Raw genomic sequence first — 18887 nt, forward strand, 5'->3', positions numbered from 1 at the left:
TCTTGTGCCAATTGCCTCCCTGTTCATCCTGTCCTTGAAGGAAAAGGGAAAATACCGTTTTGCAAGGACCGTTGATTCCTAATTAAAAGTTTCTCATCCGTCGATTCGATTCCTTTTCACCTCTCTGTACGGCCATTTCAGGCATTTCTTTTGGGATCAATCACAACGGACATCTTTCGGTCCTCGAGGTCCCCCGTTTGAGGGAAAACTAATACTTAACAAAAATCAAAGGGTTTTTCTCTAGGGCCGTGAGGGCGAACTTATGGCATGCGTGCCACAGGTGGCACATGGAGCCGTATCTGTGGACACGCAAGCGTTGCCCTAGTTCAGCTCCAGCACGCATGTGCACGTCAGCCAACAGGCTATTTCCAGCCTCCAGAGGGCCTCTGTGGGGGCAGGGAAGGCCTTTTCGTCCTCCCCAGGCTCCTAGAAAGCCTCTGGAGCCTGGGGAGGGCAAAAAACGGTCCTACTGGGCCCACCATGCCATTGCATGCCAAAGCGGGGGGGTCGCGCGCACATGCGGGGTGGTGGGGTGCATTGAATTATGGGTGTGGGCACGCCCAAGCGAGATCCCCCCCCCAGTGCTCCCCCTGCTTTTGGCACACAACGGCAAAAAAGTTAGCTATCACTGCTCTAGGGTTTTCTTTATCCCAACAGTTCCTCAAAGCCAACCGACTCCTGATTGCAGTTTTTTAAAAAATCATCATCATCATAATCACTCCATAGATTCAAGATACCCGGAAATCTGCCCAATTTCTTCTACGTAATGCAGGCAGGCATCTAAAAATATCTAATTAGAAACTACGCAAACCCCTTTCCCCCCCCCACCCCCAAAGTATAAAGCTGAAGTTACCAGAACCCCACTCCATCCTTTATTTGGCTTAAAAAAAAAAAAAGCCCAATACTTAAAACAAGGAGGCATATTCCCGAATAAATAATCAAGTTGTGCCTATAAAAGGATACAAATAATTAATTGAAGCCTTCATTCTTGTTTCCGTAAATGGGACTTAAGGGATTTTTAAGTTCCATACATCTAACTGTATCAGTGATGGATTGCTACCGGTTCGCCCCGGTTTGGGCGAATCGGTAGCAGCGGCGAGAGGCTCCGCCCACCTGCCCGGAAGCTTCTGCACATGCGCAGAAGTGTTGCGCACGAGCAAACCAGTAGCAAACAAAATTGAAACCCGCTACTGATCTGTATATACTGTATCTATCTATTTATCTATATTTATATATACATACACACTCAGAAAATGCATGCACTCCCACACTCACACCCACCCACGCGCTCTTAAAGTGCCTACCCTAACTTGTGTTAGCTCTGGCTTGTTTAAACAATTGCTTCCTTAACACTGTGAACAAGTTTTTGTGCCTTGTAAGCAATGAAATATTGTTTTTCTTTAGCCCTTTATCTATATACATAGAGAAAGAGAGAGAGAGAGAGAGAGAGAGAGAGAGAGAGAGAGAGAGAGAGAGAGAGAGAGAGAGAGAGAGAGAAATACGTTTTCAACCCTGAGCAAAGCCATCGGGCAGAGATCGGCTTCAATTATTGCTCACAGACCTGAGGAAATAAAAAGGGAAGAGAAAAATGTGTTGCTCTTTTCAAGTTAGAGCTTGTTTCAGTGCACGGTAGGGAAACAAGTGGGTATTTCTCAGTTCCAACACACTAGTCCAGAGGGTGTCCAATCTTGGCAACTTTTGAGGCCTGTGGACTTCAGCTCCCAGATTTCCCCAGTCAACCATGCTGGGTTGGGGGGGGGATTCTGGGAGTTGAAATCCACCGATCTGAAAAAGTTGCCAAGATTGGACACCCCTGCTTTAGATAGCAATATGTAGGTCTCTTAAGTCTCTGAGTTAGGTTCCCTGCCTGAAGTTACCTAGAAATGTGAATCTACCCAACAGCCCCATTTTTCAATGGTGTGTATGTACACATCAGCAGTTCGCAGCTCAATTCTGCTGTCCAGGCATATTGTTTGTACCTTGCTGGAACACCAATGGCATTGCCGATGCACAACGAAGCTAACCAGGGGCCGGGAGGGGTTTTTGGCTCTAGAAGCCCTAAATAGGTAAGGCAACCTCAGCTAGCTCTACATTTCGGATCGAATGGTGCTGAGTGGGAAGAGCCCTTTAACCCTACGAATGTTGTAAAATCCATGCAAAAATTAGTACTGTCGGCATTCTAACTGACAGGTTGACTAATGTACAGCTGCAGAGGGGCAGTCGTCACGAATTAGAAGCTGTTTCAGTCTTTGGGAGGAAGGGAAGGAAGGAAGAAGTGAGGAAGGGAGGGAAAAGGGAGGGGAGGAAAGGAGAGAGGAAAGGGAGGGAGGGAGGGAAGGAGAAGGGAGGGAGAAAGGAAGGATGAAAAGGAAAAAGGGAGGTAGAAGGGAGGGAAGGTGGAAGAAGGGAGGGAGGGAGGGAGAAAGGAAGGATGAAAGGGAAAAAGGGAGGAAGGGAAGGAGAAGGGAGGAAGAGGAAGAAGGAAGGAAGGAAAGAAGGAAGGAAGGAAAAAGCGACGGAGGGAGAAGGGAGAGGAAATAGGAAAGAGGGAGGGAGGGAGAAGGGAAGAAGAAAGGAAGGATGAAAAGAAGGAAAAAGTGAGGGAGGAGAGAAGAGGAGAGAGGAAGAAGGGAAGAAAAAAGTGAATGAGGGAGGAAGAAGCCAGGGAGGGAGGGAGGAAAGAAAGGAAGATGGCAAAAAGCGAGGGAGGAAGGGAGGGAGGAAGAAAGGGAGAGAGGAAGGAGGGCAGAAAGAAAGGGAGGGAGGAAAGAAGGGAAGGAGGAAGGAAGGAAGGAAGGAAGGAAGGAAGGAAGGAAGGAAGGAAGGAAGGAAGGAAGGAAGGAAGGAAGGAAGGATTTCAAGCTGGTTGATAAAAGCGTCCCTGGGTCTCCTCGGTGATCATCCCTGCAGGCTGTCTTGAGCCTCCATGGGTCGCAGCCTCGAAGAAAGCATCTTGGTCCAGCCCTCCGGGGCTCTGCATCTTCCCGGGCGATGCTATCTGGAGACCAAGGAACTGCTCTGCGACCGAGTGGAGGAGGTGGTGGCTCCACTGAGCTGCGAAAATCCACTCGTGCACGACTCCAGACTCGTCATGGAGCCCCTGGAGGGGGGGGAAGGGAGAAAGGAAGCGCTCGTTATCTCCGGCCCTTAATGAGACCCCAGCGCTTTGGCCCCACCGTCCGTCCCTCCCCCTTTCCCCTGCCCTCGCTTGGCTGATCATCTTCTGCTCAGCTGGAGGCCCCGCTGTCCAGCGTCCATCCGCAGGGATCTCGTTTGTGGCTGGAAGACGTCAATTCGGCAAGAGTTGCTTGGAGGGCAGATGGCCAAGATCAGACAAGCATTGTTCCCACCACCTCCACCCCCATTCCATCCCGCACCCCCGGCTCTCCATGGCATTGTTTTTAGAGCCTAGCGGCTGTGATTTACAGCAATCGCGTGATTCAGCTGAAGAATCCCAGTTAGCCTTTGCAGGAGTTGGTTAAGAGTCCCCGAAAAGAGGGACAGCAAGACAAAGAATGCATTGGTAGTACAGTGGTCTAAAGCACCCTGTTATTAACACCAGCTGCCTGCAATTACTGCTGGTTCGAATCTCTCCAAGGCTCAAGGTTGACTCAGCCTTCCATCCTTTCTAAGGTAGGTAAATTGAGGACCCAGTTTGTGGGGGCAATAAGCTGACTTTGTATAAATATACAAAAGTATGAAGGCTATTGCTTAATGCATTGTAAGCCGCCCTGAGTCTCCGGAGAAGGGCGGCATATAAATCAAATTAAAAAAAAAAAAAGAATGCGAGGGAAGGAGCGGAACACATCTTCCCCCCCCCAGTGAAATGTGTAGAGGTTTTTTTGCATCTCATTTTTGAATTAATATACAGAAAAGAAAAGAAAAAAGGAAAAGCCAAATGTGCAAAAAAATAAAAATAAAATAAAAATGGAAATAGAAAGAAAGAGCTTCTGATTTTCTCTATAGGAGTGGCCCCAGGGGTGGGCTGCTGGGGGTTCGCAGGGGTTCGGGAGAACCTCTAGCTAAGATTCTGTGCAGTTCGGAGAACCCCCAAATCCCATTCCTGGCGTTGAAATCCACAAGTCTTAAAGCTGCCAAGTTTGAAGACCTCTGCTGTAGACCAATAACTAGGAGATGGTGAGTTCTAGTCCCGCCTTAGCCATGAAGGCCAGCTGTGTGACTTTTTAGCCAATCATCAGGAGACAGTAAGTTTTAGTCCCGCCTTAGCCATGAAATCTGGCTGGGTGACCTTGGGACGCTCCCTGTCTCTCAGCCCAACCAACCTTACAGGGTTGTTGTGGGGAAAATAGGTGAAGGAAGGTGTGTTAGATATATTTTCTGCCTTGAGTTACAGGTAGTCCTCGACAGTTTGTTTAGTGACCATTCAAAGTTACAATGGCACTGAAAAAAGTGACCTGTCCGTGTTTTCACAGTTAACAACCTTTGCAGCATCCCCAGGATCAAGTGATCAAAATTCAGACGCTTGGTAACCGACTCGTATTTACGACCGTTGCTGTGTTCCAGGTGTCATGTGATCTCTTTTTGCGACCTTCTGACAATTAAAGTCCATGAAGAAACCAGATTCACTTAACAACCGGGTGACTGGTTTATGAACTGCAGTGATTCACTTAACAACTGGGACAAGGAAGGGGGTAAAATGGGACAAAACTCACTTAAGAAATGTCTCGCTTAACAACAGAAATTTTAAGCTCCATTGTGGTTCTACGTTGAGGACTAATTGTACTTGTAAAAATAACAAAGGCAGGATGCAAATGAATAACAGGTAAATAGGTAAAGGTTCCCCTCGCACATATGTGCTAGTCGTTCCTGACCCTAGGGGGCGGTGCTCATCTCTGTTTCAAAGCCAAAGAGCCAGCTCTGTCTGAAGACGTCTCCGTGGTCATGTGGCCGGCATGACTCAATGCCAAATGCGCATAGAACGCTGTTACCTTCCCACCAAAGGTGGTCCCTATTTTTCTACTTGCATTTTTTATGTGCTTTCGAACTGCTAGGTTGGCAGAAGCTGGGACAATTCACGGGAGCTCACCCCGTTAAGCAGCACTAGGGATTCGAACTGAACCTTTCGATCGACAAGCTCAGCCTCTTAGCCACTGAGCCACTGCATCCCTTCCAGTAGATAGATAGATAGGGCCTATTTTATGGAATGACTGATATCATCTTTAATGGAAAGGCAAGATCTATTGTGTTTTGATCAAACGTCTCCGTGGTCATGTGGCCGGCATGACTCAACATCAAAGGTGCATGGAACGCCATTACCTTCCCACCAAAGGTGGTCCCTATTTTTCTACTTGCATTTTTTACGTGCTTTCGAACTGCTAGGTTGGCAGAAGCTGGGACAAGCTTCTGTCCCAGCTTACGAGTGCCGCACAACTCACCCCGTTACGTGGCACTAGGGATTCGAACTGCCGAACTGCCGACCTTTTCGATCGACAAGCTCAGCGTCTTAGCCACTGAGCCATCGAGCCCCTCTTAAATAAATAAATAGATGCCCCCAATTCTTTGTTTACCTGAACTCCTTGGATGCAAGCACCTCGTAATAATACAGGATCTTGCATTTGTGATTAGAGACCTGGAGCGTAGCCAAGACGTCGTCGACCCGAGAGAGGCTGGTCCCCGTGCAGGGAATTGGGCTGTGCATTTTCCACTGGAGGATGTAAAAACCTGGCCAGCGAGTCACATGGGAACCCTGCAAGCAGAGACACAAGGAGAAACACGCAGGTAGGGAGGGATAAACGAGGTGTCTTGTTTGTCTCTGCCAAGTTAGCTTTCAAACTCCTCTTTCCTCTTGCTGTGGGGAGATAAAGATAAATCGGGGTGAAATCCAGCAGGTTCTGACAGGTTCTGGAGAACCAGTAGCAGAAATTTTGAGCAGTTCGGAGAACCGGCAAATACCAACTCTGGCTGGCCCCAGAGTGGGGAGGGAATGGGGATTTTGCAGTATCCTTCCCCTGAGAGTGGGGAGGGAATGGGGATTTTGCAGTATCCTTCCCCCAGGAGTTAGGAAGGAATGGAGATTTTGCCATATCCTTCTCCCAGGAGCTAGGAGGGAATGGGGATTTTGCAGCATCCTTCCCCTGCCACTCCCACCACGCCACTCCCACCAAACCACACCACGCCCACCACACCTCGCCCACAGAACCGGTAGTAAACAAATGTGGATTTCACCACTGAGACAAATCCTATAGGCAAATTCTTGGTGATTCTGTTAAAGATCCCCATGGATTCGACTGAGTTGATCCCCCTAATCATGTTTCTTACTGAAAGGAGCCTTTCTAAGCTAGCGTACGAAGGAGGTCATCCTCTGGAGGGGTTTCAGGAGCTCTAAACATCTGTGGAGCTGCTCGGATACCTATCTGGGGCTGCATAATAGCAACCTTAGGACGACAAGATGTAATTTTTCTGGAAACGTGCACGTCTGCCCATGTGTTTTCTAAGTTTGGACATGGACTTGGAAACAAACTTGATTCAGGTTTTTTATAGATAGTTTTCATTTTTTTTTCATGCCACATAATAATGGTCCAGGAAATGTTCTATCTGTATCTGTCTGTCTCTAGCTAGCTAACTAGCTATCATCTATCGTCTAGCTACTAGCTATCATCTATCATCTGTCATCTATCATATATCTATCTGCCTGCCTGCCTGCCTCCCTGCCTGCCTGCCTGCCTGCCTACCTATCATCTGTCTGTCTGTCTGTTATCTATCTATCATTTATCTATCTATCTATCTATCTATCTATCTATCTATCTATCTATCTATCTATCTATCTATCTATCTATCTATCTATCTATCTATCTCTTACCTACCTACCTATCATCTGTCTGTCTATTATCTATCTATCTATCTATCTATCTATCTATCTATCTATCTATCTATCTCTTACCTACCTACCTATCATCTATCTATAATCTATCTCTATCATCTATCTATCTATCTATCTATCTATCTATCTATCTATCTATCCATCCATCCATCCATCCATCCATCTCCTACCTATCATCTCTCTCTTTCTCATCTATCTGTCTATTATTTTTCTATTTATCTATCTCTGTCTGTCTATCTATCTATCTATCTATCTATCTATCTATCTATCTATCTATCTACCTACCTACCTACCTCCTTCCTACCTACTTAACTATCTATCAGTCTATTATCTATCTATCTATCTATCTATCTATCTATCTATCTATCTATCTATCTCCTACCTACCTATCATCTATGTCTATCATCTATCTATCTATCTATCTCCTTCCTACCTACCTACCTATCATCTGTCTGTCTATCATCTATCTCTATCAATCTATCTATCTATCTATCTATCTATCTATCTATCTATCTATCTATCTATCTATCTATCTATCTATCATTTATCTCATCAATCTATGCCATCTATCTATCTATCTCCTACCTACCTACCTACCTACCTAGTCAATCTATCTCTCACACCTTTCACATGATATTTATAATTGCTTACTACTGCATGATCTTTTACTCTTTCAACTTGCCCTGCAATCCGTTTCTTAATTAATGAGCTCATGCATATACAATTAGGAGTGGCAAAACACTCTCCGCACTCAGGTACATTACAAATCACAGAGACCTGATCATCTCAATGAACCGGGTGCCATGGAAAGCTTTCTAAACAGTGCAACTAACTGATCAAATGCGTCCCTCTGGCGCTGAGTCTGAGGAATCTCTCGCCCATGTTAAAATTCCATGGAATTGGCTTCTGTTGTGGCCTGTTGGCTGACTGCCTCTCCAGCAACTGAATCAGAGGAGAAGGAGGCATGGGAGTTAAAGCCAGCATCGAGGCAACCTGAGAGCTCTGAGGAGGAAGAGGAAATGGAGCTGTCAGAGAGAGAGAGAGACAGAGGCGGAGCCTGGGCCGTCCGTCAGTCCTCAGATGGAGAGTCAACAACCCCCTGGTCTGGAGGTGGCTGATGAGGAAGAGGAGGAACAGCTGGGTCCAGTGCCTGATGCACAGATGTGCAGAAGGCAGAGGAGAGGAGAGGAGAGCAGTGGAAATCTATGGGCCAGTCTTTGGGTCGGAAGAGCCAAAGCCCCATCCTATCTCTGGGGATAAAAGGCAGGGGGCAGAGGGGAATATGTGTGGCAGACAACTATTTATCTCTCTGCCGGACAGACTTGTTAGCCTGCGGTGAGAGAGAGACTTTTTGCTGGGGCTGCTGGCGCTCCTAATAAAGGGAACATTTGTTTAACTACAGAGGGTTGGTCGTGTTTGGGAGCCGGTTCACAAACAGCTTTGCTTTCTCATTATGATTAGGCCCAGAACTGCTTTGGGGAGGGGGCACAATCTCACCTGGATGCTCTCGCCTTCACGGCAGACCAAGGGAGTCTCCACGCGGCTGTAATCCACTCCCAGGATCCAACTCTTGCCAATGAGTTGTACGTTTTCCCCAGATGTCAAAGGGGTTGGCATGGCAGATTCCTTCCGGACAGTCTCGGGGGCTCGTTTGGAATGGAAGAGGCTAAACACCACGTCTCCTTTGAGGATGTCAAAATCCCAAGTGATCACAGATTCACCTTCCAGGATCTCTACAACGATCTAGATTAGAAGACAGGAAAAATCTTATGTCTAGCCAGTTTCTTCAGGGAGGCTGCTGATAAAATTATCATATTTTTCGGACGATAAGACTCACCGGGGTATAAGACGCACCTTAGTTTTTGGGGAGGAAAATAAGAAAAAAGCTGATTGTCAGGTGGATCGGCCTCCTGGAATACCCCCAATCAGCTGTTGCCAGAGGTGAATTTTAGCAACAGGTTCCTTGGTTGTGAGCTCTGTGCCTTGCTTTTTTTTTAGCCTCTGAAAGCCTCCGAAACAGAGCTTCAAAAGAAAAGCCTCTGAAACTTCCTATCAGAGGCTTTTTTTCTGAAGCTCTGTTTCGGAGGCTTTTTTTCTGAAGCTTCGTTTCAGAGGCTTTTTTTCTGAAGCTTCATTTCGGAGGCTTTTTTTAGCCTCTGAAACCTCAGTTTGAGAGGCTGGGTGGGGCTACATTCAGAGTATAAGATGCACCCAGATTTTCATCCTCTTTTTGGGGGGGAAAAGGTGCATTTTATATTCCAAAAATATGGTAAACCTTCTTAGATCCGGTCAACATTGGGGGTGTGTCCTGCTAAATCTACTTGGTTGGCAGAGGGCTGCAGGCCATTGTGGCCAAAAAAGGAGGCTATCGCGGTCAAAAACAGGATGTGGGGGGCCGCACACGCACCCCCCCTTAGCTCCATTTCTGCTAGCAGAGGGCTAGCAAAACAAACTAAAAACAAAACAAAAGGAGAAATGTTTCCCCTTTTGCATTTGAGCATCCAAGAAGGGACAGCAAAGGGGAAAGGGAAATAGTAAAGACAAAGAAAAAGAAGGGAAGAGGGGAAGAGGGAAAGGAAGGAAAAAGAATGAAAGGGGAAGAAAGAAGAATGAAGAGGGAAGAAAAAGAAGAAAAGGAAGGAAGGAAGGAAGGAAGGAAGGAAAGAAGGAAGGAAGGAAGGAAGGAAGGAAGGAAGGAAGGAAGGAAGGAAGGAAGGAAGGAAGGAAAGAAGGAAGGAAGGAAGGAAGGAAGGAAGGAAGGAAGGAAGGAAAAGGAAGGATTATAATGACAGTGACAGAAGTCCTGCCTTAGCACTTGGCCACTATAGGTGCCCCCCCCATGAGTGACGTTGAGTTGGCCACGGCCACCCTGGCCACCACCTCCCCCAGCCCCCTTCTGAGGTCAAACACAACCCTAATGCGATCTGCAATCAAGTTTGGAGCAGTTTACCTTGAGTTTGTATCTATTGTGTGCTCGTGTATTATTGCGGTTGAAGCTGAAATAGTCATTGACAGGTAGGACATTGTAGCAGATAATTTTGTGTACTAGGCTTAGGTTAGACTGAAGTTGGCGTAGTTCTAAGTTGTCTAAGCCCAAAATTTCAAGCCTGGTGGCATAAGGGATTCTGTTGTGAGCAGAGGAGTGGAGGACTCTTCTCAGGAAATACCTCTGGACTCGCTCAATTGAATTAATGTCTGATACACAGTGCGGATTCCAGGCAGATGAACTGTATTCGAGAATTGGTCTAGCAAAGGTTTTGTATGCCCTAGTTTGCAGTAAAATGTTACCAGAGAAGAAGCTTCGCAAGATTAGGTTAACAACTCTTAATGCCTTTTTGGCAATGTTGTTACAGTGAGCTCTAAGTTGCCAAGGTTGGAGACCCATGGCCTAGAAAAGGAGAACATATCTACTGTACCTTCCATTGAACAGAAGGTTCTCTTCAGTCTTACCTCCTGGGGAGCCCCTTTGAAAATATTTGCAGAGTGATAGATGGTTTCTGTCCAGAGACGAATATGATCTGCGGTTTCGGACTCTTCATCTGTTTGATAGAGGGATTTGGGGACAAGCCCACCTTCAGGCACATTACACTGTGGAGGGAAGACAATGGATAGTCAGATAAAATACTTTTGTAAATGTCAACATTCCAAATAAGAAGAAGACCTCTGATTTTCCTGATGTTTGGTCTACAGTGACAAAAGCTTCTTCTTCTTTTGTCGCTTCTATCCACTCTCTTTGGATAGAGTGACCGAAGGAAGACCAGATCTAGATGAGGACCATCAATGGAGGTTTATCAGGAATGCAAGAGCATCTCAAGAAGGCAATGGCCAACCACTCCAATGGCCAACTGGCAAGATTCATTTTTCATGTGGATATATACATAATTTTATTTATTTATTTATTTATTTATTTATTTATTTATTTATTTAGTTAGTTAGTTAGTTAGTTAGTTAGTTAGTTAGTTAGTTAGTCATGTTTATGTAGTGTATAATGGAGGTGGTAACAGTGGTTAGAATGCAGCATTGCAGACTAAGGCTGCCCACAGTCAGGAGTTCGCTCCTAACTGGCTCAAGGTTGACTCAGCCTTCCATCCTTCCGAGGTGGGTAAAATAAAGACCCAGATTGTTGGGAGCAAGAGGCTGACTCTGTCATCCGCTTAGAGAGGGCTGTAAAGCACTGTGAAGTGGTATATAAGTTTAGGTGCAATTGCTATTGCTATATGGTATAGACATTATCCAAACATACCACACATTCTCCTCCAAGGAAGTCTGGAATCACGTCTTTTTCCAGATAATCTACAAGTCCTCCAGGACCCTGATAGTTGTTGCCGCTATAAATGAGGAATTTTTGCCTGGTGTTTTCATTGATAAAGGGGCTCACCTAAAATTGATAGGAGAAAATGTTGCTGTTTATCACTTGTTCTCTCAAATATTCAAAGTTCATAATCCTTTAAATATAATACTTTCCCAAGAAACCAAAATAAACGCACCCTTGCCTATTTTAACTTGGACCCTAAAATTTGAAGTACAGAAGCTGTTTTTTTTTTATTCCAAAGAAATATTTTTGCAGTGTTTCACACTTTTCCCATTTACAAAATAAAAAAAGGCATATAAAGAACTCTTGCCTCCCTCATTGCACAAATCTTTCAAATTAAATTTACAATGGAAAGAGGAGCCATCATCAAAGGATAAATTATGCATAAAAGAGCAGTGGTGGCCCAGTGGTTAGAATTCAGTATTGCAGGCTACCTCTGCAACTGCCAGCAGTTCAATCCTGACCGGCTCGAGGTTGACTCAGCCTTCCATCCTTCTGAGATGGGTAAAATGAGGACCCGGATTATTGGGGGCAATATACTGACTCTGTAAACCGCTTAGAGATGGCAGTAAAGCACTATGAAGTGGTATATAAGTCTAGGTGCTATTGTTAAAATAAGTTGTATGTCAACTTGCAAAGCATCACTGGCCTGCTCTCAAGTTGCCATAGGCAAGTGGGATGGGAAAACAGCAAAGCAGCACAGCAGCAAAAAACAAAAGCACATTCCAGACATATCTCTCTCAAGGCTGTCTCCCAGGGTTACCCATAGAGGCCGGAGGGGAGTGATCTCTACAACCCGCGAAATTGTTCCATTGGAGAATGTGACTGATGACACACTCTGGGGGGAAGGGAGGAAACATGGTCAAGTCGGGGCTGTAAATTACATGAGGTCAAGAGTTGGCTTCACCTGGAACATGCTGACATGAAGCTCCTAATAAATAACCGGATTTCTTTTGAAGTTTGGCTCGAGGCTCATGATTTAATTAGGGCATCCGTTGGAGCCCTGACATTGCAAGTGTTCTAGAAACAAGTTTGGGCCAAGGAGCTATCCAATAGCACGTCCTTATCAGTTAAAAACAATTTTCCTAAATGTGCTGTTTTTTTAAAACCTTCTTGAAAGAACCCCCTCAAGGGTTGCTCACCAAAGTCCAAAGCACAGGGAACACCCTTGGCGCTCGCACAATCAACAACCTCCCTAAAGTCTCCGGATAGTTGTCCTCAACCACTTCAATAATCCTAAGGAGTGTTTTTACACCAGGACGCCAGAGATGACGCATGTTCAGCCCTTCAAGATCAACTAAACAGGTCCAGGATCTGAAAGGAAAGAAAACACAAGACAGGTTTTGTTGCCATCTGTAAACTTGGCATTCCTCAACTCACTAGTCCTCAAGGCACAGGATCTGGCCAACTTCCTTATGTAAAATTTTGGGAGTTTTCACAAATGCCACTCAGAATAGTCTTCCAATCTCTCTACATTTTATCCAAAGTGTGAAAAAGTTAATTTATTTAATGAGGTTATGGCACTGATGGAGTCTCCTTAATCTAACAAATAGCTGACTTATCCTTCATGTTGATCTGTATTTGCATAAGGAGATGCATACTAACGAGATGGGGCGGCCTAAGAGGTTGGTGTTTTCTTCACATCTTCTTTGTCCCTCCTCATTAATTGACAAGACCTAAAAGGAAAACAAAAAACAAAGGTTTGCATTGTGACATATGAAAATATTCCTAAATTGCAGGTCTTGGATGTACTGATCAGTTCTTATAGCTGATAGAGAAATGCATCGTTTTTTTAAAAAATAGAATCCTTTAATTTCTTGCCTTGTGAAGTTGGTGGAAGAAGAGAAAGTTATTCAGTGAAAGAAAGGGAAGGGAAGGGAAGGGAAGGGAGAAAGAAAAAGGAAAAGGAAAAGAAAGGAAGAAAGGAAAAGGAAAGGAAGGAAAGGAAGGAAAGGAAAGGAAGGGAAGGGAAAGGAAAGGAAAGGAAGGAAAGGAAGGGGAAGGGGAAGGGGAAGGGGAAGGGGAAGGAAAGGAAAGGAAAGGAAGAAAGGGAAGGGAAGGGAAAGGGAAGGGAAAGGAAAGGAAAGGAAAAGAAAGGAAGAAAGGAGAAGGAAGGGAAGGGAAGGGAAGGAAAGGAAAGGAAAGGAAAGGAAGGAAAGGAAGGGGAAGGGGAAGGGGAAGGGGAAGGGGAAGGGGAAGGGGAAGGAAAGGAAAGGAAAGGAAGAAAGGGAAGGGAAGGGAAAGGGAAGGGAAAGGAAAGGAAAGGAAAAGAAAGGAAGAAAGGAAAAGGAAGGGAAGGGAAGGGAAGGGAAGGGAAGGGAAGGGAAGGGAAGGGAAGGGAAGGAAAGGAAAGGAAAGGAAAGGAAAGGAAAGGAAAGGAAAAAAAAGAGGGGGGAAACCCTCCATATGAAAACTGGGAAGTCACTGCTAGAGTAAAAGTGCAGAGTGATGATATCTAGTATGAACCAGAAAAAGTATCACATTGTTTCTGATCGGTACATCTGTACACTGGAGAGGGGAGAGGGGAGAGGAGGGGAGAGGAGAGGAGAGGGAGGGAGGGAGAGAGAGAGGGAAAGAGAGAGAGAGAGAGAAAGAGAGAGAGAGACAGAGAGAGAGAGATGCAATAGTCTCATCTCGATTTGCTTGGCCTTAAAAATGGGCAGTGAAGGTTTTGGAGATGCTTTCAAGATAGAGGCCAATCCTTCACTGTAGACCAAGTAAAAGAAAGCTCTGCAAGAAGTCAAGGAATGCTATTTTACTTTGTAGAGTATATTAAGAAAATCTATCCAACTCCCCAACCAACTATGAGATATGTGGGCTTCAATTCCCAGAATTCACCTGTCAACTATAAGATATATGGACTTCCTCCCACAATGTAAGACTACCATCCTGCTACGTCATGCTTCACTTGCTGTCAGTCTACCATATGCAATGGGTGTTTGTGCAGAGGAACTGCGGCAGAGGTGGGTTTCAGCAGGTTCTGACCAGTTCTGGAGAACCGGTAGCGGAAATTTTGAGTAGTTTGGAGAACCGGTAGTAAAAATTCTGACTGGCCCCGCCCCCATCTATTCTCTATTCTCTGCCTCCCAAATCCCAGCTGATCGGGAGGAAATGGGGATTTTGCAGTAACCTTCCCCTGGAGTGGGGAGGGAATGGAGAGTTTACAATATCCTTCCCATGCCACGCCCACCAAGCTACGCCCACAGAACCAGTAGTAAAAAAATTCGAATCCCACCACTGAACTGCGGGGAGGGGATAAGGAGAGCATTCGAAAAAGTTCTATTTGGTAGACATTGTGAAGACCATGTACAGAGACTCTGGTATTGCATTCCTGCATTGCATAGTTGCTACGTTTGTGAGTTCGGGTGCCTTCCAAATGTGGGCACACGTTCACTTAAGACAAAGACGTGCCAGAAGCCCCTTGAGAAAGGGCCTTTGCCAAAGCTAAGCATTTAATTTAAAGGCGTCTCTCACATGGCGAAGAAGTGATTCCTCTCCCAGAGCCTTCACAAGTCCCTTGGTGTCCATTTGCCCAAGGCGAAGGATGTAGAGGGGTCTTCCATCTTGAAAAAAAAGAAAGAAAGAAAGAACAAAGAAGCTGAATTTTAGAAAAAAAAACCTGTCCTGAAAGACAGAATAAGCTTCCAGAAACATGAAAATTAGCAGCAATTTGTCCAACGTCCGACTGCCAGCTTGTGACAACAACACAACTTGCTGTTGAAATGAAAGATTCTTCCCGTAATAGCTCAGCCTTGAGCACACAACCTTGACTTACACCTTTGATTTACATCATTACCGAGAGTAAAACTTAGACGTACGGAGGAAAGAGGAAAAAAAGTGACTTACCACCAACTTTGTGTTCTGCTCCAGCTACGGACCCCAAAGAACGCAGCCCGCACAAAGTCTGTACAAACTTTAGTTTACTAAATTAAATTAGTCTTTTTCAAACAAAGGCTGTTAATTAGCTTTCTTAACAGCCTACAAGAATCCAAAGAATAAATAATCGTAATCTTACTAGGATTGGCAGAAAGCCCAGAAGCAATTTGCAGGAAACTGATAAAAGAACTAAGATCAAGACACGAAGGAGAGTGAATGAAATTGTTTCCTGCAAATTGCCTCAGTCATCGTCCTTCCTTAAATAGGCTAAGGGAGTGGCCAATTAGCTCAAAGCCTTACTCTCGAGGAGACCTCCTCCTGAGGAGCCTCTCCTGCCTTTTGGCAGCTCTGCGCACCCGTGCATCAAGAAGAGGCTCCTCCTCTTCTTCTTCACCCATGGAAGCTTCTGGAGGTTCTGAAGGCCCTGCTGAATCCCCGCCTCTGGCACCACATCTTCTCCAGCCTCCTCATTGTCTGACTCGAGTGCCAGCTGCACAGGCTGCTGGTGCAGCACCACACCAGCCTCCTCGCTGTCTGAATCAGCTACTAGCTGCACAGGTCGCTGATGGGTCATAACACTTTGACGTAAGTCAAAGCATGACTTTATATATGCTTTATACATGTTATACATGCTTAATAATTTTCTGTTCTGCTGCAGAACAATGGCTACATTCCATATTGCACGGTAGATTCAAAAAGGATTGAGAACCACCACTACGATGAACAAAAATAGCTACTAATAATGCAGTTTTGGAAATGGACCAGATGAGAACGTGAAAATGAATATTCACTATCCAAAATATCACTATTCAGAGCCATAGGTTTGGGGAGAGGGGGGCCATAGGAGAACCACAAATGACAAACCACGTGACTTAGATATTTGCACAGAACGTTGTGATGTAATACTGTATAAAGAGCAAGGAAGTTTATCTCGATAGAGGGATGAAACATACTTTAAGTTCGCAACAGATAGAAAATATGCAGAAGAGGCTCAAATAGACACTTCCCTAATTCACTATAATGTAAGAAATGGAAGACATACAGCACAGTTTGATTTACAAAATTCTATTATTGTAGCCCCTCTCAATAAAAGTAGTTTTAGCTTTCCCACAGAGTTTGTCTTTTGGGACCAGACACCAAAGTACAAAAGGCCAGGTTATGCATTGTGCAATTACTACATTGCAATTCATATTGACCAAGGTATCACAGCCTTGTAGACACTGAGCCTTTGCCATCATAGAAGATTATTATTATTTTATTTCCTGACTCTCTTTGGAATTACTTTTACATGCATTTCGGCAAAAGTGTTCAAAACTGAAATTTGCAGGAGCAGGAATGGCCGAAGCTAGAGGGGCGGAGTTAAAAAGGGGATCAGCCTAGAATCCCTACGTAGCCACAAATGAACCAAGACCAACTTTCCTTGAATTCCATCGTCCCTTATCTAACTCCAAGCAGGTGCTGTTTGTTGAGAAGATTTCTGCTCATAGGCTGTTTAGCAATAAATCAGTTTAAAGGTAAAGGTAAAGGTTCCCCTCGCACATACGTGCTAGTCGTTCCCGACTCTAGGGGGCAATGCTCATCTCCGTTTCAAAGCCGAAGAGCTAGTGCTGTCCGAAGACATCTCTGTGGTCATGTGGCCGGCAAGACTAAACCCCAAAGGTGCACGGAACACTGTTGCCTCCCCACCAAAGGGAGTCCCTGTTTTTCTACTTGCATTTTTTACGTGCTTTCAAACTACTAGGTTGGCAGAAGCTGGGACAAGGAACGGGAGCTCACCCCGTTACGCAGCACTAGGGATTCGAACCGCTGAACTGCCAACCTTCTGATTGACAAACTCAGTGTCTTAGCCACTCTGCCACCACATCCCCAAAATCAGTTTAATCCACCATTTTATGTGGACCAGATCTGTCCCACCTGACAAGTTTTAAATGCTGAACAGCAATGGCAAATTCAACATTGCACCCAAGAAGCCCACCCCAGAGTCATCCTAAGGTAACTGAATGATGAATGACTCACAGACTGATGAACTTCATTCCCTGACACTGAGCAGAGGGCAACAGGTAGATGCTTACCTTTGTCCTGGTAATGCCAACCCCCAGCGTAGAATTCCTCCAAAAGGGAAGGTGGCCTCCACGTTTGCAGAATGTAATCCACCTGGTATTGCTTTCGCCATGCCAAGGACTGGCAGAGCATTTCCCGAGCCTTGTCAATATTGAAGTCCCGAGCCCTCAGGAAACGGAGGATGTATTCATCTTTGGGAACCTGAGCAAAAGAGAGAATTACCGTATTTTTCAGAGTATAAGATGCACTTTTTCACCTAAGTAGTGTTCCTGGTTCCTTGTTTTTTTTTTCTTTTGAAGATGTTTCTTCAAACATCAGCTGTCTGCAAGGAACATAAATCCTTCCATTCCCCAGTGTCCTGTCAGAGCTGAAGAAGCTTCTTGGATGAGAAGTGAAACATCTTCCAAAGAAAAAACAAGAAAGTCCGGTTGTCTCCTGAAAAAGCACCTTTGGGACTTCCGGGTTTGTCTGCCACCGGCGAAGACGGTCGCTTTTGAAGGACCGCCAGCCCAGCCGCCTGTAGAGCCGCTCCGAGTGAGGGGAGCGGCTTGAAAACTCCTAAATCCTGAGGATTCGAGGAGAAGAGGGAAGCAAGAGGCAGGTCGAGCCCCTGTGAACCCCCAGAAGTTTGCTACTGGGGAGGAAACGGGCGCGGCTCCCTTTCAACTTGCGGAGACTCCGGACGGCGTGGGACGACTCTGCTTGTCAGAGCAAGCCGGCTGCAGCAAACATTTAAATTGATGAAAAATAATTTTACTACAAAACAACCTCAACCCCCAAACCAAGAAACTGCAAGTAACTCTTTGTTTCTGAACTTTTGATTTGGGAAAAGGCTAGAGTGAGCGGAACGGCTTGAAAAAAAAATGGCGCCGTTCCAGCGTTAACGAGCTGAAAGGGAGAGCGATCTTGCAAAGCTATTTGAACAAGCTACATTGTAGCACTGCTTGTAGCAAGTGAACAGAGAAGAGTGGAAGAAAAAATTCCTTTTAACATAAACCTGAGCTTGCTTCAGCTTACTTAATTTCTAATTTGGTTAAATCTGGGGGACTTTTTCAAAGGACTTTGTGGAGGAGCAAAGGAAAAAAGACTTCCTTTTTTTAGAAAAGTTAATTTACGTGGCAGAATGGCTTCAAAGAAACAGGAAGGAAAGGCTGCAGGGGAGGGATCTCCCACTCATAAGCCGGAACAGCAGCCCCCTCCCAGCCAGCAGGGTGAGGGAAAGGACTTTGATGTTCAAAATTTGAAGGACTTTATTACCCAGGCTCTGGATGATAAATTTCAAAAATCACAACAGGAAATGAAGAAAGAAATTAATGAATTCAAAGAGGCAATGAAAGAGAATTATGACAAGGTGTCTGACAAATTGACAAATGTGGTTTCTGATCTGGCAGAAACCATTAGCAAAGTGGATTCCAAACTGGAAGAATTTAAATCAGAAGTTAATGTTAAAATGAAGGATACTGATTCTAAAATTGTTGATGTGGACAATAAAGTGCAGAGAGTTGAAAATGAGATTACAATGTTACAGTTTCGATCCATGGAATTTGCTATTAGGCTTCGAGGAATAAAAGAAAATGATAGGCAAGATTTGAGACAGATTTGTTCAGATGCCTTGGCTGTATTGTTAAAAATTGATCCAGCAGACGTGGTCTATAAAATAGATAAAATTTATAGAGTAAATTCATGGGTGGCTAGACAAAGAAAATTACCCAGAGATGTGGTGATATATTTTACAGACAGAAGAATAAGAAATGATATTTTGCAAAGATCCTTTCTTTCCTCTGTGCAAGTGGAGGG

At 45.0% G+C, this 18887-nt stretch overlaps 1 protein-coding gene across 1 annotated transcript in view; it reads right to left on the reverse strand.

Moving 5' to 3' along the window:
* Nucleotides 1-2716: 2716 nt before the first annotated feature.
* The window catches only part of SEC14L5 (SEC14 like lipid binding 5), a 73285-nt gene continuing 57114 nt past the window's right edge, over nt 2717-18887 (reverse strand). The window contains exons 9-17 of the mRNA XM_034420517.3: nt 17102-17291; nt 14628-14716; nt 12759-12829; nt 12296-12467; nt 11085-11219; nt 10292-10429; nt 8339-8584; nt 5529-5707; nt 2717-3100 (exon numbers count right to left, since the gene is read on the reverse strand). Of these exons, the coding sequence (XP_034276408.1) occupies nt 2995-3100; nt 5529-5707; nt 8339-8584; nt 10292-10429; nt 11085-11219; nt 12296-12467; nt 12759-12829; nt 14628-14716; nt 17102-17291 (1326 nt within the window). The 3' untranslated portion in view covers nt 2717-2994. The remainder of the gene's footprint in view (nt 3101-5528; nt 5708-8338; nt 8585-10291; nt 10430-11084; nt 11220-12295; nt 12468-12758; nt 12830-14627; nt 14717-17101; nt 17292-18887) is intronic.

This window comes from Pantherophis guttatus, chromosome 14 (assembly GCF_059756535.1).
Source record: "Pantherophis guttatus breed Tessera chromosome 14, ASM5975653v1, whole genome shotgun sequence".
NCBI classification, from domain to species: Eukaryota; Metazoa; Chordata; class Lepidosauria; order Squamata; family Colubridae; genus Pantherophis; species Pantherophis guttatus.